We start from the raw sequence: 24,432 nt of genomic DNA, 5'->3' as shown, positions 1-24,432 counted from the left end.
GCCTCGCGCCCCTCGCGGTGCGCGCAGACAGATCAAGCCGACTTGCTTTGATTACCTAATTGAAGTTTGTTGGTTGGTGGCCCTCTAGACGTGTGACCATGCGAAGAGCTAAATTACGTTGTATCTTGAAGGTCATGTGCATCGCTATTCATATGGATGTCATTTTTTGCGTAACATTGTCCACGCATTAGGTACATAGAATTGAATTATATAGGAGGGTACTTGCTTACAAGGTTTTTGTACGACCACTCTTGATTTGTAAACTATTTGTAAACTTTACCTGCCAACCTCTTACAGGGATTTCTTACTAACAGATAACAGGTTTTTGACGCTGGCCAAATACCTATATGTAATTTTAAACTTAACGTTAAACAGTATAACCAAAATTTGCGCGCAAAGAGCATAAATAATCACTGTGCGTTTTGGCGTTTTTGACACATTATTTAGGCTTAGTTCCCACAAGCATTTATGGTATAAAAATATATCGGTTTTCGTGCATACTGGACTTTACATTTACGAAAATAACGTGTATAATTGCCTTAAAATACCATAAACAATAGACGTACTGCTTTATCATAGGAGTAAATTTAGCGGAATACTGATGCTAGATGGCGCTGCAAGTCTCTAGCTTTCATGTGACGTCATCTTCGTTCAATGATCGAACGTCCGAGTGAACGCCGAAACTAGCCGAACTAGTACAAGACTGAAGAAATCAAGAAACTAAAAATCTGTCGTTCACCTTAGTGATGTAAATTTTGAAAATTCAACAAAATGATAATGTAAAAGCTTAATAAGACAATCTTGTTTTGATTTTAATTGTATCTTAGTGATATTGTTTTGACTGTAACACCCATAACTCTGTATTTCGTCGGCAAAGTGAGAGAGTTCAGTGCGAGTGCAAGGGTGGTAACGAGAAATGTGAAGTATCTATGAAGTTCAGGATTCTAAAGCCTTTTATTTTATACCTATAATAATGAGCGGACGCCCTAGGACCACGTCATTCGCCGAGGGCAGCAAATCCGTTCGAAAGACATTCGATAATCAGCCACCAAAACCACTAGGAGGGGTAAAAATCAGCAGTAAGTATCCTCTACCTAACCATTCTTTTGTCGGCCATCGTGATTTCCTACGCCTGTGACGTATCAGAATACTGACAATTTCAAATATGGCTGCAAACTGCCACAATTCATCCTAAAATTAAGGTTGTGTCTTACTGTAATTAGAAATAATCAATATCTGGAGCGTTTTATGTCCGAAGCATATCAAAAATGGCCACAGCCTGTGGTTCGATTCTGCCACATATGCCTCGGCGTGACAGTTAGCACGTCAAAATAACTTAGTTAAAAAGTGCGTAGTATTTTATAACATCTCTGGAATATGGGAAGATATATTTCTGTCGCCGCCTCAATGCCTTAGGTGGCGGCTCTCGAGTCCATTTTGTGCAGTTGCTAAGTAATTTCTGGTTAATTACTAGTAATTTTACTATCTCTTTGAGGTTACTTCATGACGTAATTTAAATAGTAGTAAGTATCATTTATATACTTTGTAATGAAGTAAGAGTACAACAGTAACTAGGCGCATACTATATAGGTATTTGACAGCTGGAGGGCTCTGATATATCTGCATAGGCTAGGTATTATATACCATGGGTTATGAGCTAACCCAACCTAGCTCATTAAATTTTCAAATCAGACGCTAATTTATGGATAGACATTTACATGATCAGTTTCAAAGTGGGATATCAGAATAGTTATATTTAATATGCCAAAATTTCATGTAACCTCCACTTAAGGAAACAATTTTAGTGATTTTCATGAATATTACCCTATTAGCTCTCTAAAACAATTTTATCTCTTACAACATAGAATGATAATTATATTGAGTTTCATAAAAAAATGTTTGTTACATTTGTTACACAAGATTGAACTGAATGCATGATCATTTAGTCTCGCTGTGATACAACCCTGAGTTCACAGATATAATTCTGTAGAATTATTCAGCTTTCTGGGCTAAAATCTATAATAAAAACATAATAAACAAGAGACAAATTACTAAAAAAACAAAATTCTTTAGAGATGTAAAAAATCTCTAAGTTTCAGAGCTAAAAAATAAAATCTATAGAGATGTATAGAGTCTCCAAGACTTGAATCCTTATATAATTAAAAAAAAAGACAACAAGAACCAAATAAAGTGACTCAGAAAGTTAACGTCACTCAAAAATGAAGTTACATAACATTAAGCTTAAACAGACCGGTCTCCACAAACAGCACCCATTCACAAGTATGATGCGTATCTCAGCCATCGCCTCCCTCAACCTTCATTCGGGAAAGTGGTGACCCGATCAACAACGCCACCGTAAGCTAAGGGCCACTTGCACCATCCCACTAACTCGTGGTTAAGTGGTTAAACGATTAACCTAGTGTCAAATTGTACTGGTAACCATGGTAACTCCAGGTTTAACCGGTTCACCCCGGGTTGATGGAATGGTGCAAGTGGGCCTAAGTCTTTTAAGCGAGCGTGACATATTCAAGCTGCCGGGCTGTACAAATTTAAAAACTAATAACATTTAGTTCAGTGATACACAACATTTTGTGCTTCTATGTTACATTAAAGATGTCATAGCTTCATGTAAACACGACAAAAAATTACTTGCAAGGAATATATAAGAGAAGTATGTAATACAAATACGAGTTTTTGCCCTATGATGGTCTCCCCTAACAAAAATTTTATACCGGGTGTGGCCTGTAATATGAGCAAAACATTAAACAGTATGCTGTACTCCTCATACTGACCAACATTTGTTCAGCGACTTTTAAAAATAACTTGGGGTTTGATTTTTAATACACTTTAAAGTTTATTCTCCAATTCTTTTCCAATTGGAAAAGAATAGCACAAGACCGTGAAAAATGGATATCTTTGGAAGAGGCCTTCACCTAACGGGTTCCTACAAATTAAATCAACAAAAATATATTAACAAACTTATGTATAACAAAAGGAAATAAAAGGCTTTTTATTTTATTTTTATTTATTTAAAGTTTATTCTAAGACGCAATGTATTGCAAGTTTAAGGCGTGACAAGCAACGTCAATCACAATGATATGGCGTGGCGATGGCGTCCATTGAAGATAATATTTATTTTGTATGAAAACTAGGGAGTCTCAATACTTCATAATTTTAAAAAGTTGTTGAACAAAAGTGTCACCATTTGAGGAGTACAATCTATTTTAATTATTTGCTCATGTTACAGGCCACACCCGGTATACAATATAGGTCTTCTCCATTTTGCCTCACTTTTTCATGTAATCAAGTGTTTATAGCCTTGTCCTGTCCAATGTTTAAAGGATATATTCCAGTTTTAGCAAGTTATGAATAAAAAGCCTGGATAGGTTGAGATTACACTGAAAATTCTTTTTTTTTTACTTAAATTGTGAACCAAAAGAAAATCTACTCTATTTCCCAAATGATTTGGTTTAAATTTCAATGGCTTAAACTGAGTATAGTGGGCAAGACGAGGATAGATGCATGACCACTGAATTTGTATGTCACAAATCGGGAATTCCTAGTTCCGGGACATTTTGTATAGGAAACCAGTACCAAATTATAGGTAAATATTGTTAATGGGACTAAAATTTTATGAATCATAAACATTTTTCTTAGAGGAAAATGGACTGAGAATTGTAAATTTTAATTTTAGATTAAATGATTTGTAATCAGTACTTATTTTTAGTTAATCACTAAGCAGAAATTTAATTAAATCTTGATAAGAAATCTGAACGAATTAAACAAGCATTAATCGATCATAAAGATTATTCAATACTTAGAAATTACAGCAGGAAATAAAAAAAAGAACTAATTAATTTTGTATCAAGCAGAAATGTCTGCAAACAACCCATAAAAGCCCATATGGTAGAAATATTTGCTGGCAATAGATGAGGTCTTGGTAGCTCTGACGGCAGAGCACTGGGCTACGGATCCAGTGATTGCGAGTTCAAGTCTCACTCAAGACAGTACAATTATCCAGTTTTAAATATAACTTAGCACAAGTAATCATTCTTAAAATAATTATAAAGGTGACCAACAATATGTGCAGGATCGTAATAATAAGCACTTTTTTGAGAGCTACGATCCTTCAGACAACAGACAGACATTTGCTTTAAAAAAAATTAAAACCCCTCTTTTTGCGTCAGGGGTTAAAAAAATTGGAACCTACTCAAAGTACCCCTCTGCACTCTGCAGACAGGGGTCGTCCATTAATTAAATCACACAAAATTTAGATTTTTAGTCCCCGTCCCTCTTGTCACACTTTTTCATAGGAAAAAGATATGTCTTTAATACATACTGTCACACTTGGCAGGCCCCCCTCACCCCCTGTTGCTGTGACGTAATATGTGGATGAACTGAGCAATTGGCAGATTTAAACATAAGTACAGTCAGCAGCAGAAGTTGCTAAGCGGGCCAAGTGTTCAAAATGATCTTGACACGACTTTATTGTTAAGAGAATAAGAGCGTGTCAAGGTAGTTATGAACACCTTGCCCGCTTAGGAACTTCCGCTGCTGACTGTACCCCTACACAGATATTAAGATACACAACTGTTGACAAACTACGTAATGTAGTTAAAAACTCAATATTCCATTAACACAATTTGATCTACTGATGCTTTTAAGAATAATTGGGTTACATAACATTAAGGATTCATTCCAACGCGCCCACGGCACCAAACCTTCACACATGCAACACGCAACTAATCAACGCCGATTGTGCGTGGCTTTACGAATGAATAAGTACATAAGTGACGGAACACTGCTGGATTTATTAGTTAAATTTCCTATTGGTGGGCTAGAAAGCCGGCTAATTACTGTGTAGCAATTAACTTATTTTTTTATCTACAATAAATTTAAATATCTATTTTGCACGAAAATTTTTCTATAAATCGTGTGATTCAATATGACTACTAATTTGGAGCGAGAAGTTATTGAAATTCCTACCTACCGAGTAACTAGCCGTTTTTTAAAAATGTGTCGTTAACTAACGTCTTGTAGGAGACTGATTATGCCGTCAATTGCGTTCGTCCCCGAAGAATAACATTGCCTAATAATAAACTAAATAAACAGTCTCTAGCGTAATAGACCCTCCAAGAAATATTTTATGTTTGCTTTGGGTTATTTTGGAGTGGCGTGTTATAATAAACTTTAGGCTTTGTTGACGGCAGGCTGTGTAAAAACTTACTAAGAAAAACACTATCATTAAAGTAATTTATCTACTTACTCAGATAAACTACATAAAAACGGTCGCAGTAGTTAAATACTTAGTAGAGCTTATAATATCAGGTGAAGGTTTTCGGCTTGGACTGGCAGAAATAAGTTCACTTGATAATATTAACTCAACTATAGTCAAGAATATCAGTTACATGCAACTAAAACTTGCCTGATTTCATGTAGATATTTTTGAGTTCTTGGTCCGTTCAAATATTCCGCTGAACGCATTGTCTGCCGCTGCTCTTGCATCAATTTCACGCATTTCAACTAGACTGACGTAAAAGCGCATGTGCCAATATTTTTTCATAGTCTTCCTAAACTGACAATGGTGATTGACGTCAAAGACATCAAGAGACAGATAGGCGGGATTATGTCACGTTACATTTTAATAATAAGTAATAATAGGTATCTGCTAAGAGTGCTAAGCATCTACATTAGGTAGTTAAACATTTCTTTTCTCTTTTAGTACAGCAAGATTTACTCTAAAATATACCGTATACCTAATTACCTACACAGAATTTGCGTAACCATTTAATTTAAAGTGACAAGTACCTACGTGGGGTTCAAAAGGATAGCAGAAGGCAAATAGTAAAGTGGTTTTTGATAGAGACACATATTTTTCATGCAATAAATCCGGCTGGGCGCAATAAACATCTTGTTTACCATCTCCATGGAAGGTAATAAGAAAATTACCAGATTTATGCGAAAATTGATATGTTTACGTGAATCTTCCACGGGCCACCAGTCAATGTGCTTGTAGGTAGTAGGTAAGGTACCTACACATCTAGTGCGTAGGTACCTACGTAACGGTATTTCATTGTTTTGTTTGTATTAAACAAAACATCAAAACCTTTCGGTCTTGGTACATTCTTTGCCACGCTGTTTGTTACGCTCCAATTTCTAAAAGATCGTAAAGAATAGACAAAATAAAAAACTCTTTTTTTATTTTAACATTGGAACCTAAGTTTTGGATGAATATTATCCAAATAATATCACTATTGACGTTGTTCTGGCTTATACTAAATTACTGTAGCTGCAGACAATTGCGATATAATTTACACCGGAACCTCAAACATGGGACGTCAATACACCACCTCACTTCATGCAAGAGGCCCCCTTTTTGAGCTATAGTTTCTTAAATTTGCATGACCTAGTTCTGAATTTGTGTCAGGAGTCTCGCTGACTGTCTACCGATGCACACTGTAGCATTGCGGACGGGAGCGCGTAAAAAATTCATCGAGCGTACGTTTCACGGTTAAACACCTCGACGGACGCGCGTTTGCATTTTTAATGCCTCAGCAACGAAGTGTGGCCATATCAACATTTAGAAAATCCTGAATATTATGACGATGACGGTGGAAAAATTATTTTCGTAATCATAATCATATCTTTATGATTATCTTTCGAAAAATTTTCTGTCTTACAGATTTTAATTAGATTATTTTAATAAGGTAATTATTTATTTGAATAGGTAATTGAATATGATTGATTATGATAAATCATCTCCTCTGTGGCGAGGTCCGGATCGGGCAACTGTCGTTAAGCAATTTTAAAATTCAATTATTTAAATTTCAAGATCACTATTTAAATACCTAGCACATTTTTGACAAGCCAAAGAGGAAAGCATAATGTAATAATTTTGTAAAAATCGGGCAAAGATCAGAACTTACAAAGACATTATAATTAGGGCTTATGTAGATGATGCGAGAACTCGCATGCGAGTTTCATTACATTGCTGTTTTTGATCGGTCGGTTGAATTGGACGTAACCAACAGTCCGCAATGTAACTAAAATCGCGCCGTCTAAATCAGCTCTTAGGCTTATACTTTTGATAATCAGATAAATTAAAAAAGGCATCCGGTACTTATTGTATTAATTAAAACAGACTATGCCAAAGAAGAAAATCCCAATATTCTGTAGACTTGTTGTAGATTTGTGTATTTATATGGTAATCTGTAGGTTTACAGATTTTTCAATTAGGTCTGGCAACGCTGAATGCAACCTTGGCTTGCATTGAAGATTGTTACACTTTTGCAAGCGTTCGACTATGTTAATTTTAATGAAGGTTTATTAATGAAAAGTATTACGAAATGGAATGGTGCAGCATTCATTAATACCTACTCGTTTGTATAATGAACGACTTAATGAGTTAACTTTAGTAATGAAGTTTGCCAGAGTGGCTTGTTAATTAGTGGTTAACTAAGTTAAATCCCCTGGGAAAAAAATTATAACTGAATAAATAACCTATTTAGCCAGTTCGCATTTTCTTCCAAGTTTTCCAGTTTCCTTCAAGACGTTTACAATAAATAAGGAAAATCCTAATCTATTTATTCAGCGTTTTTACTATCTTGGTAGAATTTTAAAGCTTGCGGCATATTTATCTTGTGAATTAATCGCAATCTTCATAGTCACTAAAGCATTTCATAATCCTATTATAGTTAGTTGAAAGAGGCGGTTAGGAAAAAGTAAATTTTATTACCTCGTAACACTAGTCGTATAACTTAAATTATTTAAATTAACTTGACTTCCGCGCTATGCAAAATGCTATTTGCAGTCAAGAATGTGGATTGTGGTGGGGTTTTTAGTAATTTACTTGTAGTTAGCAGCAGTGTTGAATGAGCGGCGTTCAGTTGTTTCGCGGAGTAGGTACGAGTGGGTGCTATCGCGCCGTTATCAGTGGCGTTGACGATCTCGCTATCTCGTAGCCGGCGTGACCGCGCCATCCGCCATTCGCGGAAGAATCGCGCTAAAGCACTCTCGGTTTTCGAGTCGCCTTTCGCTAAACACCGGTCACAGTCGAGCGACGTGGTCGCAGGCGGTGCATGTTGCAAAATTGCCGATTGGTTCATTAACCCACTTCCTCGGTTATTCGCCGCCTGTATCCGGTGCACGTTTTGAAAACAATCCGTCGCGTCAGTGCTCTCGGTCTGCCATGATGTGATGCTGTGTTGTGTGTACCGTAAAATTATACTGTGATGTGGAAAAGTGAATTTGGAAAATTATCAGAGCTAAAGCTCTTAGTGTTGTGTGTCCCTTGCATCTTGTTTAGATACAATGTTGCGACGCCGCGGCATATACACTGTGAATGCTGATCCAGATGATCGGCCTAAGTCCTCTTTACCGCTACTAGTTAAAAGATATGGTACGTTTATTCTTGGCCTGTGATTAAGTTACTTGTTATGCCTATCATAGTTAGTTTTTCTCACAACGTAACAGCCTCCATCTTTGAATCAGCTGAGTGGTTACGTAGCCCATGTGGCATGTGATAGGCTTATTATGCGCTATAGACTCACATGTTATAATTATATGTCAGCAGTTAGCCTCTATAAAAGTCATGTAGCCTTTTAATACGCATGTTGACTGTTTTTACATTGAGTGCGTTTTATTCCAATTGATACATCTATAATAAGCACAGTCTGGTAAACGGTCGACAAACTGTCGGGTTTGTATTTAAGGATGGATGTAAAACGTTGATAATAATTCGTATTTCGTAATTTAAATTTCTAACAGCATACCAACAAGACAAATGACACTTCCTTATCAGTATGTAATAAATTGATAGCATTCGTTTGAATAACATACAATAAATACGTCAGTTCATGTAATAAAAGTCATAACTGTTATTACTAAACTACCTATTTACTTACGTATTTCTACTGCAGAATTTAATACCGGCAATAAGAAACTATGTTACTAATCTTTGACAGGTATTGATAAGATATAGAACATACCAACGAGCCTACAGTTGATTTAACTAAGTACAGCTAAGAAAATGTTTCTAGTTATATCGATTGGAAGTCCGCGAGTTTATTAAAAATGCACTCCTCCGCGACAGAGTGGAGAACGTCGACAAAATCATTTAAAACCTCTTTATTTACATCGCCTGAGTTTATCAACGAAAAGGCGATGCTTGACCTACTTTCAGTTTTTTTTTATTGGAATGCTAATGTCGCAGTTTGTGACGGATGTCGATTTCTTGTTGTTGTTATCTGTTTCTCCATCTATACGTCGAAATCGATACACCAAAGCTGACACAAATGGAATGATCTCAACGGATGACATATCTATCATTGTATGAGTAATGTCTTAATACAGAAATTTGATAAACACCTTCACTTATACGTATATAGGTACTTTCATTCATTCATTATTTCCTTTAATTCAAGGGTTTTCAAAGACATTGGATATGCCTATGAAAATGTTTTTCTTTACCGTCCCATCTTCCACATCGCATCGCCCTTCAAAACTGTACCCAAAATAACTGGTTCCACCTACAAATTTTGTAGGGTTATATTTAATTCATCAACAACGGTCCACGTATCCTATAGGCTCGCGTAGCTACACTGGTGACATTGGTCTGTTAACGTACCGGCCAGTATAAGTTTAGCCGCCAAGGGCAATTTTGTATCGAATCTTGAGGTCATCTTATACTGATCGAGATAAATAACACGCCAATAGATGAGGCTGAATTGTCACGCTTTTGCTCCTGTTGCGTGGACACCTCTCGGGAGTAAACACACTACTTACGTCACGCGGCCTCCTTTGGAAATTCGCCCAGTGTTTTCACACAAATATCCCAGTATACGTTAATCATATTCGTGTGTTATAATTAAAAAAGTCATTGCCACCGCTGCGTAAAGCCAGCGGCCTTTAAGTATATTAGAATTTGTTTTGAATGGAATTTGCTTTGTTTTAACTGAAAAATGCGATTACTGTTAAAACAAAGGAAAGTATAGTTGTTCCAACGAGGTGAGGCTTGGAACGTCAAACCAATAATAAAACCTGTAGACTTCCTTTGTTATTACAGAAAAAGTCTTGACCCGAAAATAAGATACTCGTTTCGTTATCAATGTTATCATGGTTTTCATCTTAACTATTAAGATAGCTTCACTGTATTGCCTATTTGTTTTCCGGTAAGCAACTCATCCTACTGTATTGACAATTAGGTTAGATTAGCTCCCTGTATAGTTACGGCTTCCACGAACCAATTAACTCATTGAATGCCTGCTACCTTGATTGTCTAGATAAGCTTTATCAAGCGGGAATATTATATTAATTGGAAAGGGAACTAAACTGTACCTAATATCGGGTGGAACAGAACGAAAGACTTAAGCAAACGGGGAATTGTTCAGGCTACGTACTTTATTTTTCACTTATTAATCACGTTAATATTTCTAACCGTTTTTGAGATACAGTTTGTAAAACATTAGTGCAAAAATCTGCAAGCCTATAGCAAGTACAAATGGCATGACATGTGTCAATTTAAAATGTTAATAACTTTGTAGGGTTGTCACTGATATAAAAATATTTCATTTTAATGATTTTGTTTTACTTTTTAATCCAGCTTTACGATTATAATAACTCGATTGTAGATCACTTAGATAACACTATCCTTTCAGCTCAGTCTCTCGAAATGTTCCACCCTGTATACATTGACACACATTTCTTCTCGATAATAAACCTTTATTTACAGATAAAGTAATGAATTGGGATAAATGTGGAAAGTATAACGCAGGTGGTGTTGCAATAGTTAAAAAAATAGGTCTTAATGTTTGATAGGCCAAAATCAAATAACATAAAGCACAGAGTAGAGATTTGTTTGGTTCCATGACAAACGATTAGGTATGTGTAACTTGTGGGTTGCTGTTTGCTAACCTATTAGAAATATTAGAATACTTTTTAAAGGGAAATATGTTAGGGTCATTTTATCGTTAACCGAATACTGACAAGCGTATATTTAAAAAGAAAATTATAGGGGGAGGAACAGAAGCAACTTTTAAGTCGCAATAAGATGCTGCTCTGATGTAAGCAGTCGGCAGCCACAGTGCTCAAAGATATCTGTACATGTACCCTGACTGTCCCTGACGCCTCGCTTCAAACACTTCAACTTACCGCGTGTGGGCCGCCTGACAGTGAAGAGAGCTAATGCGAAGCATTTTCCGTGTATTCCCATTGCTTGCTGTATCGATTGCTAAGACCTGCCAGTGTAACTATGACCTCGAGATTAGTATTGCGTAATAGAACAGCCCATTAATCCTGGTTCATCGACCGCACGGCTATGCAAGCGATTGTAACCGCACACGAGGTGCGATGCGTCATAGCGAGCTGGCGCGACCGGTTCGTCCTATTATCTGCAGTTAGTCTCTCGCGACAGCAGGGTTATGGTGGAATGTATAACCTATAGCGGGAAAGGTTGGAAGTTTTAGTAACGGAATCATTCCATGAGTAGAACGATAATAAATGTCTTTTCTGTTGTTTTAGCTTGATTTTCCTCTTTATAGCCTTCAATCCTTAGTCGATGTTAATTGTTAATTATGTAAAGTAAAGCGTCATGTCACGTTAGTCACTCGTCATAAATTTTCTTCTATTCTCTAATTATTCTTATCAGGGTAGTATTATATTACCCTGATAATAATATTGATAAGAATTATAATATTATCACTATAATACCTACTCTTTAACGTTCTTAACTTTTCCTCATTAGCCATTTTCACTGTTCAAGTTAAAATAAGTTGTTAATGTCAACATCGTCCGCTCCACACTTATCTCTTACGTCAGAGCCTCAGAGAGGACATACCGCGAACACCGAAGTTCGTCAATTGCAGGCATCTTTCTCTCGGAGGGCGCCGTGGTGGAATGTCATCACTCCCAGTGCGCCCTCACGAACAGCAAAGAGGCTGAAACGCCGGAGTGGGTTTAGTGGGTAGGCCCAAATTGTCCCCCTCTCTTGCCAGGAAAGGGGAAAGGAGCGGCGAGTAACACACACCGTGCGTAAACGCATTCCCACTCCGTCAAAAAATAAAAGGCATCTTTCTCTGTCACTCTAATTATACCATAATTGGAGTAAAATAAAAAGATGCCCGCAATTTGCGAACCTCGGTGTTCGCGGTAGGCCCTCCGTAGGTACTTTAATATCACACCCCCAACTTGCGTGTAGGCAATTAGGTACTGAGTAAGGATATTATTACTGACCATGACCATTGGTAGACCTTAATCACCCGCTTACATCTTTTTACAATAAAGTCTGCGATAGGTCTGTTAACAGTGTGGATGAGGGCATATTGCTTGTTCCACTTGGTTGTGGTCTGACTGATACTAAGAACTGCCACTTGGCGGCAGCCTGCACCATCCGTCCACATGGCTCATGACCGCACTCAATATGAGTATGTAAATGTAATGTAGGCCACCTACATACTCCTACTACAATTTTACTGTGGTCTCGAACTTCGAACGTCAGAATTTGTTATTTTTCCATCTATGTAGATTTTCTTATCGTCCGCTTCACTCTCATGTATTACAACAAATCACTCCCAACTGTTTGCCGCGGGACAAAACGCGGTGTCGTCTTTCAAGAACAATGGTGTTGCCAGGGATTAGCGAGAAAATGCATTGTGCCTATTGTTTCTATGTAAACCTACTACATTACATATTCATATTTACCCTTGCAGCCTGTACAGTCGCCATCAGATATATCGGAGCGGCCAAGGTGTTCACAATATCTGAACACACGCGCTAACGCCTTGACAATAGAGTCGTGTTTTGGTAGCTCCGATATATCTTATGGCGACTGTATACATGATTCGCACCGGGTGCGTTGTTTGACGCCTTTAGATTGAATTAGATGTAAATTTGCTAAATTTACTTAGCAGCCAGTATATTTAGCGTGTCTCCCTACAGTTGTCCTCCCACGCGTGATATGACAAACATTGGGGAAACGTTCGTTAGGAAACGTTGATAGCAGTCATCTTCATTTTGCCTTAGTTGCTCCACTTGCCTAGTATATTTCTATCGTTTTATTTTGACTTTCAGAGACTAAAAATTCTGCAAAATGTTATCAGTGCAATTTGCAGAGCATTTTACGAGTATTTTACGAATCAGTAACTTACTCGTACGAGTTTCCAATTTAACGGAAAATCTAGTTTGATTCAAGCTGGATTTCAACCGGCAAATCCAAACTGCTATCGTTGACAACGCGCTTGTTCCACTAAGCTATTTGGGTCATATTCTGGACTATTTAATCGCTTCATTTACGCGCTCCTGACAATAGTATAAAATAAACAAACAAATCAAACAATATTCCATCCACTCCTTCGATTCTTACGTGCAAATTTATGTTTACCGATGCGTTCTCTCCGATTTCGCTTTATTAATCATTCGCGTGTTTAGGAACCCAACCAACTCCGCCGTAACTTTTAATCCAATTGTCCACCATATGACAGACATAATTCTATTAAGACATTATTAGCCATGGCTGCGTGATTACCCCAGGTGGATTTATAAGAGTTGCTTATCGATATCGATAAAAAGATACACAAAAAACCTAGTACGCAATAGGAAAAAGTAATAAAAATCAAGTAAACAAAAAGTACGGCGCGGCGTTACGTTAACACGTACAATCGCCTGCGCTCGCGGTTTTCCAGTTAAGAAAAGTTTGCCTTAATCCTTGCTACCTGCAAGGGCTTGTGCACAAATCACGCGAGGTTCGATAGGGGGTGGGGCGGTCACGAAAAAATCACGATAGATCACGTTGGGGGAGGGGGGTATAAGGAAACCTCACGTGTATTTTTCTACAGTGAACGAAACTATGAAAAAAACACCTACCACATGAGTAGATACGTTTTCTCGGTTTCGTTAAACATAAATCTTCACTCTGCACTTCAAAATAGCGAGTCTATTTAACGAAAATAGAAAAATAAACAAGATTTTCTATATACAATAAACTTTTTCTTAAAATTAGGTCGAATGAAAAAAATTCAATAAAATACACGTGAGGTTGTGTGGGGGGAGGGAGGTAGCGAAAAACCTCACACCAGGGGCGAGGGGGGGGCTCAAAAAGTAGCCGAAAACACCTCGCGTGATTTGTGCACAACCCCAAGGCGTTCAAACGAGTTTCGCCCTAAGGGTGAAACACCGCGAGCGCAGGCGATTGTACTATGCTATAAAAATACAAAACCGCAATTTGCAATATCTAGTTTTATTATGGTCGCCTTGTGTACAAATTCTTTTATCGTTTAGTAGTGACGTCACGTTTCATTATCACTAGTTTTATAAGAAGCTTTACACGTTCTAGACGACGTGATAGGATTCTGCACTAGTAGACAAGTAGGTACCTATTATAAATTATTGCTGTGTTTATGTTACATACTTAAAAAAACACAATCTTTTTAAATTTTGTATATTTGACTTACGTATTTGCTGTTTAGTGTAAATTTTGACCAATGTTCGGTTTTTAATTGGCTTGAATTTTAACATAATAATGTAAATTGAATAACAATACATATTATGGTGTCATTGAGCTCGGTACATCATCATTACAATACAAACCCGTCGAGATTAGTTCCGTGTCGCATCCGTGAGGTAAGTCTTCAAACTACGGCCTGCGGGCCGGTTTTCCGGCCCGTGAGTCTGCGAATTTCGTCCGCGAAAATGTATCCGTAATAAAGTTTGTCCCAGACTTCCGAAACTCGACGTTAAGGTGGCCATCATCCATCATAGGTGCTGCGTGACTGACCTGTAATACGGTCAATTACGAGCTGTGACACTGTAAAGTTTAAGTAGGTACGTAACTAATTTAAACCTAACATGCAGTTTTTAATTAAGCTTTATGTCCGAATGGGACCAGACTGGAAGCTCCGGTGGATTATGTTTATCAATACAATACATTGTTTAAAATTAATATTCGGTCCATTATAATTGCGTGATGACGTGAATTTACATGGTTTATGTCATCCTTGATCGTAATATCTATACATATAATAAAGCTGAAGAGGGTCGAAAGTCTGTACATGGAAGATATTTGAAAAAATGTTGGCTGGGGATACTTAGAATTGATAACAGAACACGTTCCAACAGTTTTTAGAATTTTTTGATGAAAACTTTACTAATCTGTCGAGAAAATCCCCGGTCAGGTTATAGGCTATAAAAATTCAACCCCTAAAAGGGGGGGTAGCCACAACATTCGATTGACTTAAGTTTGCCCCTGAATCGTATGGCGCTACTTAGGAAGGAGGGGCAAACTTTTTTCAAATATGTGCTAACACTATAGAGTACCCTGGTAAACTAACAGATGGCGCTGCATTTAATACGATGTGACATAAAATATAAGCCACTGAGGAAGGATTTTGCCAAATTAACTCTAAGTTAAGAAGACCCCTCTTCTAAAATTTCAATCAATCGTACGGATATCAACAAATTTAATTGAATAATTGTGTTGATTTAATAATACAACAAAATTAAACGACAGTAAATTAATTGCCCCTCATTCCACAGTGCCATCTTTTGGGGAGCTGAGTAAACATTAAGTAACCAAGAAAACTAAAAATGAGTTTACATAGCTACGTAGTGGTAAAATAAACACACATCAACACGCGTATAATTGCATAAAATTATTTAAAATTATTTATTTTCTCCGTCATGAATTATACCTAAGATCGTAATTATATCGCATCCATATCAAATCCATATTCATACGTATCGCCTCTTTAAGCACTTAATAATGGCCACGAAGGTGGGTACTTTGAAAGAAAAACATTGACCTCTGTCATTTGCAGTGCCGGATTAACCCTTTTAAGCAAAATAAGCACTTGCTTAGGGCACCATGTCTAGGGGGCACCAAAAATTATCGAAAAATGTACGCGTTCGCTTCGCTCGCGTTTTCAATAACTTTCTAAGATATGATAAATGTGACATTCGGTTGGCGACTGCAGCAGCATTACTCTGCTGCAACGTTACTGCTGCAGCACTGACAATTTTCGTGATAAAACGATGTGACTGATTTCCACACTAAAAGTAAAAATGTACAACTGTACTATCTATCAAATTGCGTTTTTTTATATCGAAAAATTGTCGCGCTCGCTTCGCTCGCGTCTTCAATGACTTTCTAAGATATGATAAAGGTGACATTCGGGTGGCGACTGCAGCAGCATTAGGTACTCTGTTGCAACGTTACTGCTGCGGCACTGTCAATTTTCGTGATAAAATGATGTGACTGATTTCCATACTAAAAGTAAAAATGTACAACTATCTATCAAAATACGTTTTTTATATCGAAACATTTTCGCGCTCGCTTCGCTCGCGTTTTCAATAACTTTCTAACATATTATAAAGGTGACATTCAATTTTCGTGATATAATGATGTGACTGATTTCCATACTAAAATTAAAAATGTACAACTGTCTATCGAATTGCGTTTTTTTATATCGAAAAATTGTCGCGCTCGCTTCGCTCGCGTTTTCAATAACTTTCTAGGTTATGCTAAAGGTGACATTCGGGTGGCGACTGCAGCAGCATTAGGTACTCTGTTGCAACGTTACTACTGCGGCACTGTCAATTTTCGTGATAAAATGATGTGACTGATTTCCGTACTAAAAGTAAAAATGTACAACTGTCTATCAAATTGCGTTTTTTTATATCGAAAAATTTTCGCGCTCGCTTCGCTCGCGTTTTCAATAACTTTCTAAGACATGATAAAGATGACATTCGGGTGGGGACTGCAGCAGCATTACTCTGTTGCAACGTTACTGCTGCAGCACTGTCAATTTTCGTGATAAAATGATGTGACTGATTTCCATACTAAAAGTAAACATCTACAACTGTCTATCAAATTGCGTTTTTATATCGAAAAATTTTCGCGCTCGCTTCGCTCGCGTTTTCAATAACGTTCTAAGCTGTTTATGATAAAGGTGACATTTGGGTGGCGACTGCAGCAGCATTAGGTACTCTGTTGCAACGTTGCTGCTGCGGCACTGTAAATTTTCGTGATAAAATAATGTGACTGATTTCCATTCTCAGCTGAAATGAAGCAATGAACGTCACTCAATTTACCAAAAAAATTCAATGTAATCTTGATGACCCTAGGGAGAGGGGGCACCATGGTCTAGAAATACTTAGGGCATCAAAATATCTTAATCCGGCATTGGTCGTTTGCGGAGTCAAACGATTTGGGACTCGCATTTTATACGCATTACCATGCCTTCCCGAAAAAATCTAATCATTCGCGAAAGTTTCGCAACGCATTGAGGTTACAAGGGGCACGTGGTCTTCCTCAGGAGTCTGAAGAAGTAAAATTTGAACAATGGCGAATAAAACTATTGATTTTGGAGTGTAGTTTTATTTAGTGGTACCTAATTGTAAAATATTTTATCTGGACTTCAGTCCTCTAGCATATCCATATGTCAACTTTACTTCAAGTTCCGCCTCCAGGGGAGAGGGAGAGAAATTAGGATTAGAAATTAGCCGCTTACTGACACAGACCGAATTACACGCGGGCGGAGCCGCGGGCACAGCTAGTATGCAATACTTTCGAATACATATTTATTAAATAGAATCGTGCCTCTATTTATTTGTGTTATTGACGGTATTTTTATCTCATCATTACCTTACTTGGAGGCTAAGACTATAATCTCACTAATGCAGCAATGCTCGTAAATCGATATCATTATGATAACAATTGCAATAAAATTAGTGAGATTGACTTATAAAAGTTATAATTGTTATAAATTTCGTGAGACAAAATATCTTGCGTCATACAATTTTAACTCTTTTCTGTGTCTCTGCAGCATTTTCACGGGTAAACTACGAGGTTTTAAAGGAGATTGTCATGAAAAATCTTCAGACAGAGATGGATATACAAATTTAAAAAAAAATCCCTATTACTTAGTTTAAGGAAAGGATGTTACACAGAGCCGCGGGCATTGCTAGAAGCATAAGACTGTTTACATTATCATCGTTGTCGTAAGGTCGTAACTGACTATATTGATAAACTTTTTTTGCATTAGTAAACTGTTCTACCAGTAGTAAATAAGTACACGCGAAGTCATGCAATCGTGTAAAATATAAATAACTTGTTAAATCTACATAGAGCTTGTATGCTAATACGGGTGTGTACGATCCTATTTCCACGTATGTTGGCAATTTGCATTATACCTTTTAGTACTTACATACGTCAAATCTATTGTTGAAGTTCTTAATCTAGCTTATACTTACGTAATTAGTCATGTTTGTTATCCAGAATATTGCAAAAAAACATGTCTTAATTGACCTATGTATAAGTGCTATGTATCTTCGTTAGACATTGTATAGGGCGTATTAATTAACTAAATTGTCCGATCGTGTTTTGTTTCTTTCAGGAAAACATTCCTGTGCATCATGACACATGTTTTCATGAAAGTTATTGTATAGAGAGGTGTGGAGTCGCGTTGTTTGAATTAGCTCCACAAACATGCTCTTAGCGTGTAAATGTAATATGTATCTCGGTGTTCATCGAATTACATACCGCGTCGCCTCAATCGATCCAGTGTAATCTTGATCTGCGGTTACGAATAATAGTTATGGGTGTCAGAATCAAGTAATACTAGGACCAAGCTCACAACCGAGACAAGTCAGTAGTAAATTAGGTAGTCGGCCTTAGAGGCGGGGCGTCGCGAACGCGGCGCCTCGATCGGCCGGCAGTCTAGCACGTCGCGCGCTCGCGTGCTAACCTTTCAAGCTGGAGCGATCAGGCCCGGTATGCGTGGACAGCCTGGCGGTCTCCGATGGGCCCGGTGCACCGCTCCGCCCCGTCGGCGAGGTGGCCGCTCGCTCCGAACCCTCCCTACTGCGCCTACTTGACAATGACAAAACCCAAATCAGCCGCGCTTGTGATCGTCTCTCGTCTTTCTGTAAGAAACTCCGACGTACCATCAGTGAGTGTCCGACATCTTCATAAAGCCAGTGTCATGTATATCTAGTGTAATATCACCGGCATTTCCCTGTTGTATCATACATGTATGTCCATTTCAATGTTCTAATGCTGCTTTTGTGTTTTGCTGCGGCGCGCAGGCGACGTGGAAACTCCTAAAAAGGCCGAGCTGGCTACGGAAAAGAAGGGCGCTGCGTCGCGTAAGTGCTAGATGTGCCGCACTTCATTAGTCCAATCAACTTAGGATTTGACCCCGGCAATTGTTCTCCTGTTCGTGGAATCTTTGATTGGGTCATTGCAACCATTGGACGAAGCTCCTACTCTAGAAATACCCGCTGCTTACATTTCTAGAACAGATGCATTCAACTTTTAATTGCAATTGCTCCGACTGACACAATGTGTAAAGTCATCTTAAAATTGAAATCCAACACTGATAACCCGAACTGTGTACGGGTTAGGGAATGTAAATTAACATACATAAGTCGAGAAGCTCCTACTTCCTGACCTATATCTTTTTATTAGACTACCATATATCTGGAGAATTATTGCCCATGTACAAAACACTCCTAGTTGATTGGTATAGCTTTAGTTTAGCTCGGTTGTAGTGTCGCCGTTTCCTCACAAGTCTCACAACCTTCACCATTTTGTTTGTTCGTGCAGCACCGGCAATGCGGCAATCCTTAACTTTAACTCATGGAATCTTAATATGTGAAGTTTTTTTGCAGGAGACGCCATTTTCTTGTTTTTGGTAGTCAATACAACGAAAGTGATGCGTTTTGGCGTAGACAACATATAGATTCCAAATTTTTGCAAAGAGTCGGAGTGCTAGAGTTAGACCAAGCTTAAGTTGGCAGCGATAGGCCAGACGGTGCAAGTGTTATTCGAAACGTGTAACTTCTATGAAATTATGACGTTTAAATAACACTTGCACAGTCTGGGCTAGCAAAATCGCTGTCAACTTAGCTTGATCTAACTATAATTGGATCATCGCAATATGCTGGATCAATCAATTTCATCTCTTATAGTTTTTTTTGGTTAATGTGTGTTGTGTCTTCTGGATTTTCTGATTAATCGATGTATATTAGATAATTGATTTGTTATTTTTGTAATGCATCTATGTACTTAGCAAATTAGATTCAATAAGGCAATCGTGTAAGTAGTTCTATTCCATTAGCAAATGCGTTTTGCATATGTATATACCGGCGTGGTCGACATCGAGTCCCATTTTATATAGGCAAATAAGATAATTATGAATGCATACCGGCTTGTCACCGAGAGGATGGATAGGTACAATAATTATGTAGATATATGGTTATAGCCGTTATAGGGTATAACTAAAATTTTCAATGTACCTACGTAGCCCTAAATAAGACCTGCCTGGGAAAGTAAGCAATATTTTAATTAAACACTTGAAGGTTTTTTAGTTATTTTGAAGTTGTCCCCTTAGTTGTTATGTTATCTTTTTAGTTTCTAACTGTGGATATATGAAATGTATAGGTTTATAGTCATAATATAGCTACTTAAAACGTTTTTCAGTTCCCGTTTGGCTACACAAAGATAAGTTCCGTGTCATATTGAACGTTCTATTTTGTTATTTTTTTTAGACGCAACGTTCCTTACGTGAATAAGTTTCTAAGAATAGGAACATGTATTTAAGTATTATACTTTGGTAAATGGTAAACGGTGTGTTTAAAGATGCTTGTCCTTTCAATTATCACTTTGTTTCCATTAAGTAAACATAAAAATAGGTACACAATCAAGCATTAGATTACACACGATCACGAGATCTCGATTAATATTTTCGAGATCTCGAACGAGATTGAAAGATTGATCCATGTGAATTTCATTGTTTTGAGTAATCTTTTTGACCTTAGATTCATGTTGTTCAGGCGGTGATTGTGTGCGGCCGGCTTTAGCTGACGATAAAAGCACTGTTCAGCGCTCTGAGGGGCTACCGTGAAAACCGAAATTCGCAAATTGTGGGGATCTTACTCTTTTACTCCAATGAAGGCGTAATTAGAGTGACAGAGAAAAATGCCCGCAATTGACGATTTTCGGTATTGGCGGTAGCCCTACTGTGCGGAAAAATCGGACGAACTTATCGTATCTAGTCACAATTATTTATGATTTTTGCTCACTTACCCTACATTTTTTGTAAGTTGCTGAGTGCTTGTCACAAATATCAACTGAGCATGTTACTCTGCTTACATTTTTGTATAATTAAAAATAATTATTACCACTTATTCATAATTAGATGCAAATTCGAGCTAAGTACGTATATATTTTTTCTTTTTTTTTTTAAGTATTTTTCTTATTAAATTTTGATTAATTTGTTGTTTTTATCTTCAAAATAAAACATGACGTACTCGAAATAAGTAGTATATACGGAATTCTTAGAAATATTTGCTCAAAATAACACATTTTTAATTACTTTGTCAAATCTCGATCTCGTCGAGATTAATCTCGATCTCGAAAGTGTGACCGCCGAGATCTCGAAATACCCTATCTCGATTCAAATTTTTCGTGCGAGATCTCGAATCGCCAATCTTGGTGCGAGATTGCATTCCCTAATTATAGCTGTAGACTGTGATGCGCAGTATTGCTCGGCCAATATGCCATATCAAAGTTATACACATACACATACCTCCCCTTTCAACAGTTGTGTATAAATTACAAAGCCTTTTTGTTGATTGTGCCAAACAAATCCTCCGATTACTTCAGTTGAAAACCGATCGTTCATATGAAAATGCGACGTGATTATGTCAACATTGTATTGAAGGATCGTAGTCATGTGAATAGTCAATCATGTAATTGTACCGGAGGTTAGAGTGCGAAGTTATTTCTGTTCTCGGAAAATGGCACTTCGACTGTTGTTGTTGATGCTGAGCCTACTTACTGGATATAAAGGTGCAATGAGGAATCGTCCTTGTTGCTTGAGACAAAGAGATTTATTTTGCTTGAGCTCGTCTCTTAGTTATTGAGTTATATCAGATAGAGGGAGTCACTTGAACTATCGAGTACGCCGGGCTCATGGGATCCTGTCTGCGCAAATTCGGATTATGTACACGCATTTAGGACCAAATGAAGGTATTAAAACGATTTCCAGCTTGCTAGGAATTAATTCTTCGAAAAAATCTAATTTGATAGGCCTAGTACTAGTAGGTATACCATACTTATTTCCCTAGCTTCCTGCTGGCCACTACGAAGTGCAATGTACCGAAACTTCGTCTTCACTTTCCAACTATTACTAACACGTGGTCTCGATACACGCTAACCGATGTGCAGTTGCATTTAATTCACGATATTCATTTTATCAACAAAAGCGTTACAATTAACATTAATAGATTAGTGTCGTGTAATTTAGATACTTTATTTTAAGAAAAAAAATAAAACAACGGGTTGCACTCCGGGAGTGCCGACAGAAGTGAAAACTCAATGACTAGTCCAAAATGTCTGCAGCACTATGTATAATTGACCCATCCTCCTTTCTATTGAAAAACTTTAGTTCCGAAATTGTTGGCCAGTGAGCTTAAATTTGTAGCGTTAATTGTTTAAAATTCGAATAGAAATTGTAAAGTTACCTTGCAGACCTCGCATCTAAATATATTTGGTCATGATATTTTGAGTTTTATTCACCAGTACTAGAGTTCACTTTTATTAGCGATTTCATCAAGATGTAGCTTTATTGAATTATATTGGAGTGATATAAAGTTATGTAACTGTGAGATCCTCGTATTTCAGCCCGTACAAGATTAGAACATTGAGCTTTATTGTTTAATATAAAAGTCCAGTTTTAAATAATACCTGATTATGATACGTTATGACTAAAGTTCTTTGGTGAATAACATTGTCCGTCACACATGACGTCAGCGCGTTACGCGTTACGCTGTCTCGAGTTTATCATTTTTTTCCCCACCTCAAAAAGTGCTCAGCGACGCTAAAGAAGTTTTCACTTCAAAAAATCTATTTTAAAAATAAGCTTTGAAAACTATGTAATATTAATTTTTTGATATATTTAATTAAAATAGAAACCTTTTCATTATTCACCTTGCCAATTTCGTACCTATCTTAAATATTTTTAATTGCATAAATACGATTGAAATACAATTAAATTTACCGACTATTGAGATAACCGCGTTATTAAGTAAATTAACGAGCGTGTCTATATAAAACTCACTCACTTTAGTGAATGAATGCTATGATAAACAAGGGAGTGTAGTGTATCGCTTGGTCTTGCGTCAATAAGGGTTGCTAAGGTTGTGGTGTGGCTTGAAGTGTTTCAGGGCGGGTATGATAGATTCCCGCTCATATAAAAAATATTATCTAGTGACATTTTTACAAGTTTTCACTTACCAGCAAGATTTGTGCTTGTTCCCGATATCGTCCCGATATCCCGATAGAATAAAACAACGCAGTTTGATCATTTATCAACGAGAACGAATCGTCTCGATGGGTATAGATAATAGAAGGTGATTGTTTGAGAAAGACAGTTGGCAATAAAACCTTTTATCGAACTTGACATTACTCTTATCGGTTATCTATCTCATTTATGTACCTATATGGCGATAAAGACGCGGACGTGACCAACGTGACGCTGGTTCCAAACACATGCATTATTCAACTATTTTTCTAGTGTATTTTTCTTACCAAAGTTTACCTCTAAATTCAATGTCGAAGACTCCATCCTTCAATCGATTAGTCTGCAAGGTAACTTCGGAGTTTATTGGTCGATCGTAATTTATTTAGAGGTGTTACCCTGGGCGCACCCCGCTCCTGAGTTAACTTCTACGCTGTACTGTACATATAACATTTTATGGGGCCTTTACTTACCTACCTACTCACAAAGTGAGTACTTCGAAAAGTCTTGGCAGAATTCTACTAGTTTTCTGAATGCGAATTACCTGCTTAGGAATACTTGATTCAACGTATGTTGTAAACGTAAATCTTGCCGATCTGTTATTTAAATGTCTGCATTCTATAAAATACGAGGATACAACAGAGCAAATAATTCTAATCAATCAATCAACATTTACGAGACATATTGGAACGAAAAAGCCATGACATGATATGATTGATTCAACTTCTTTGTGAAAGTAATACAAAACAATTTCCTAATAGGTCTGTCATTTTTATGTATTAATAAACTCCGTACGAACAGAATACAATTCTCTAAATAGTCTGAGTAGCCTCACTCTTCAAAATACATTTCAGTCCCCCGATAATACTACATAGTACCTACTTGAATATAATTTGGGTAAAAATAGATTGCCGTGATATGATATCATCATGCATGATCAATTGATCATCCGGGCAGTCAATATCATTAGGTGTGATATAAAATACGCGATATCTGCTCTGCAGTAAAATAACACTTATCACGCATCTACTACCTAACAAAACAAATAGCTCACTGAAGAAGTTCGAGCGATAAAAATATTCAAAATGCAAACTTTTGATTACTGTGTCCATATGAAATATTAGGTTAATATGCCCTATGC

General features: G+C 37.3%; 1 protein-coding gene across 8 annotated transcripts in view; it reads left to right on the top strand.

The window, feature by feature from the left end:
* Positions 1-663: 663 nt before the first annotated feature.
* The window catches only part of LOC134796654 (glycogen synthase kinase-3 beta), a 48,174-nt gene continuing 24,405 nt past the window's right edge, over positions 664-24,432 (top strand). The window contains exons 1-2 of one of the 8 annotated variants that reach the window (XM_063768800.1): positions 664-1,079; positions 19,075-19,134. In XM_063768800.1, the coding sequence (XP_063624870.1) occupies positions 974-1,079; positions 19,075-19,134 (166 nt within the window). In that variant the 5' untranslated portion in view covers positions 664-973. Of the gene's footprint in view, positions 1,080-7,983; positions 8,399-18,688; positions 18,939-19,074; positions 19,135-24,432 lie in introns of those variants that run through there. The other 7 variants (XM_063768794.1, XM_063768795.1, XM_063768796.1 and 4 more) reach the window with 7 other exon arrangements.

This window comes from Cydia splendana, chromosome 14 (genome assembly GCF_910591565.1).
Source record: "Cydia splendana chromosome 14, ilCydSple1.2, whole genome shotgun sequence".
Classification (NCBI taxonomy): domain Eukaryota; kingdom Metazoa; phylum Arthropoda; class Insecta; order Lepidoptera; family Tortricidae; genus Cydia; species Cydia splendana.
This window is presented reverse-complemented; position numbering and strand designations above follow the sequence as displayed.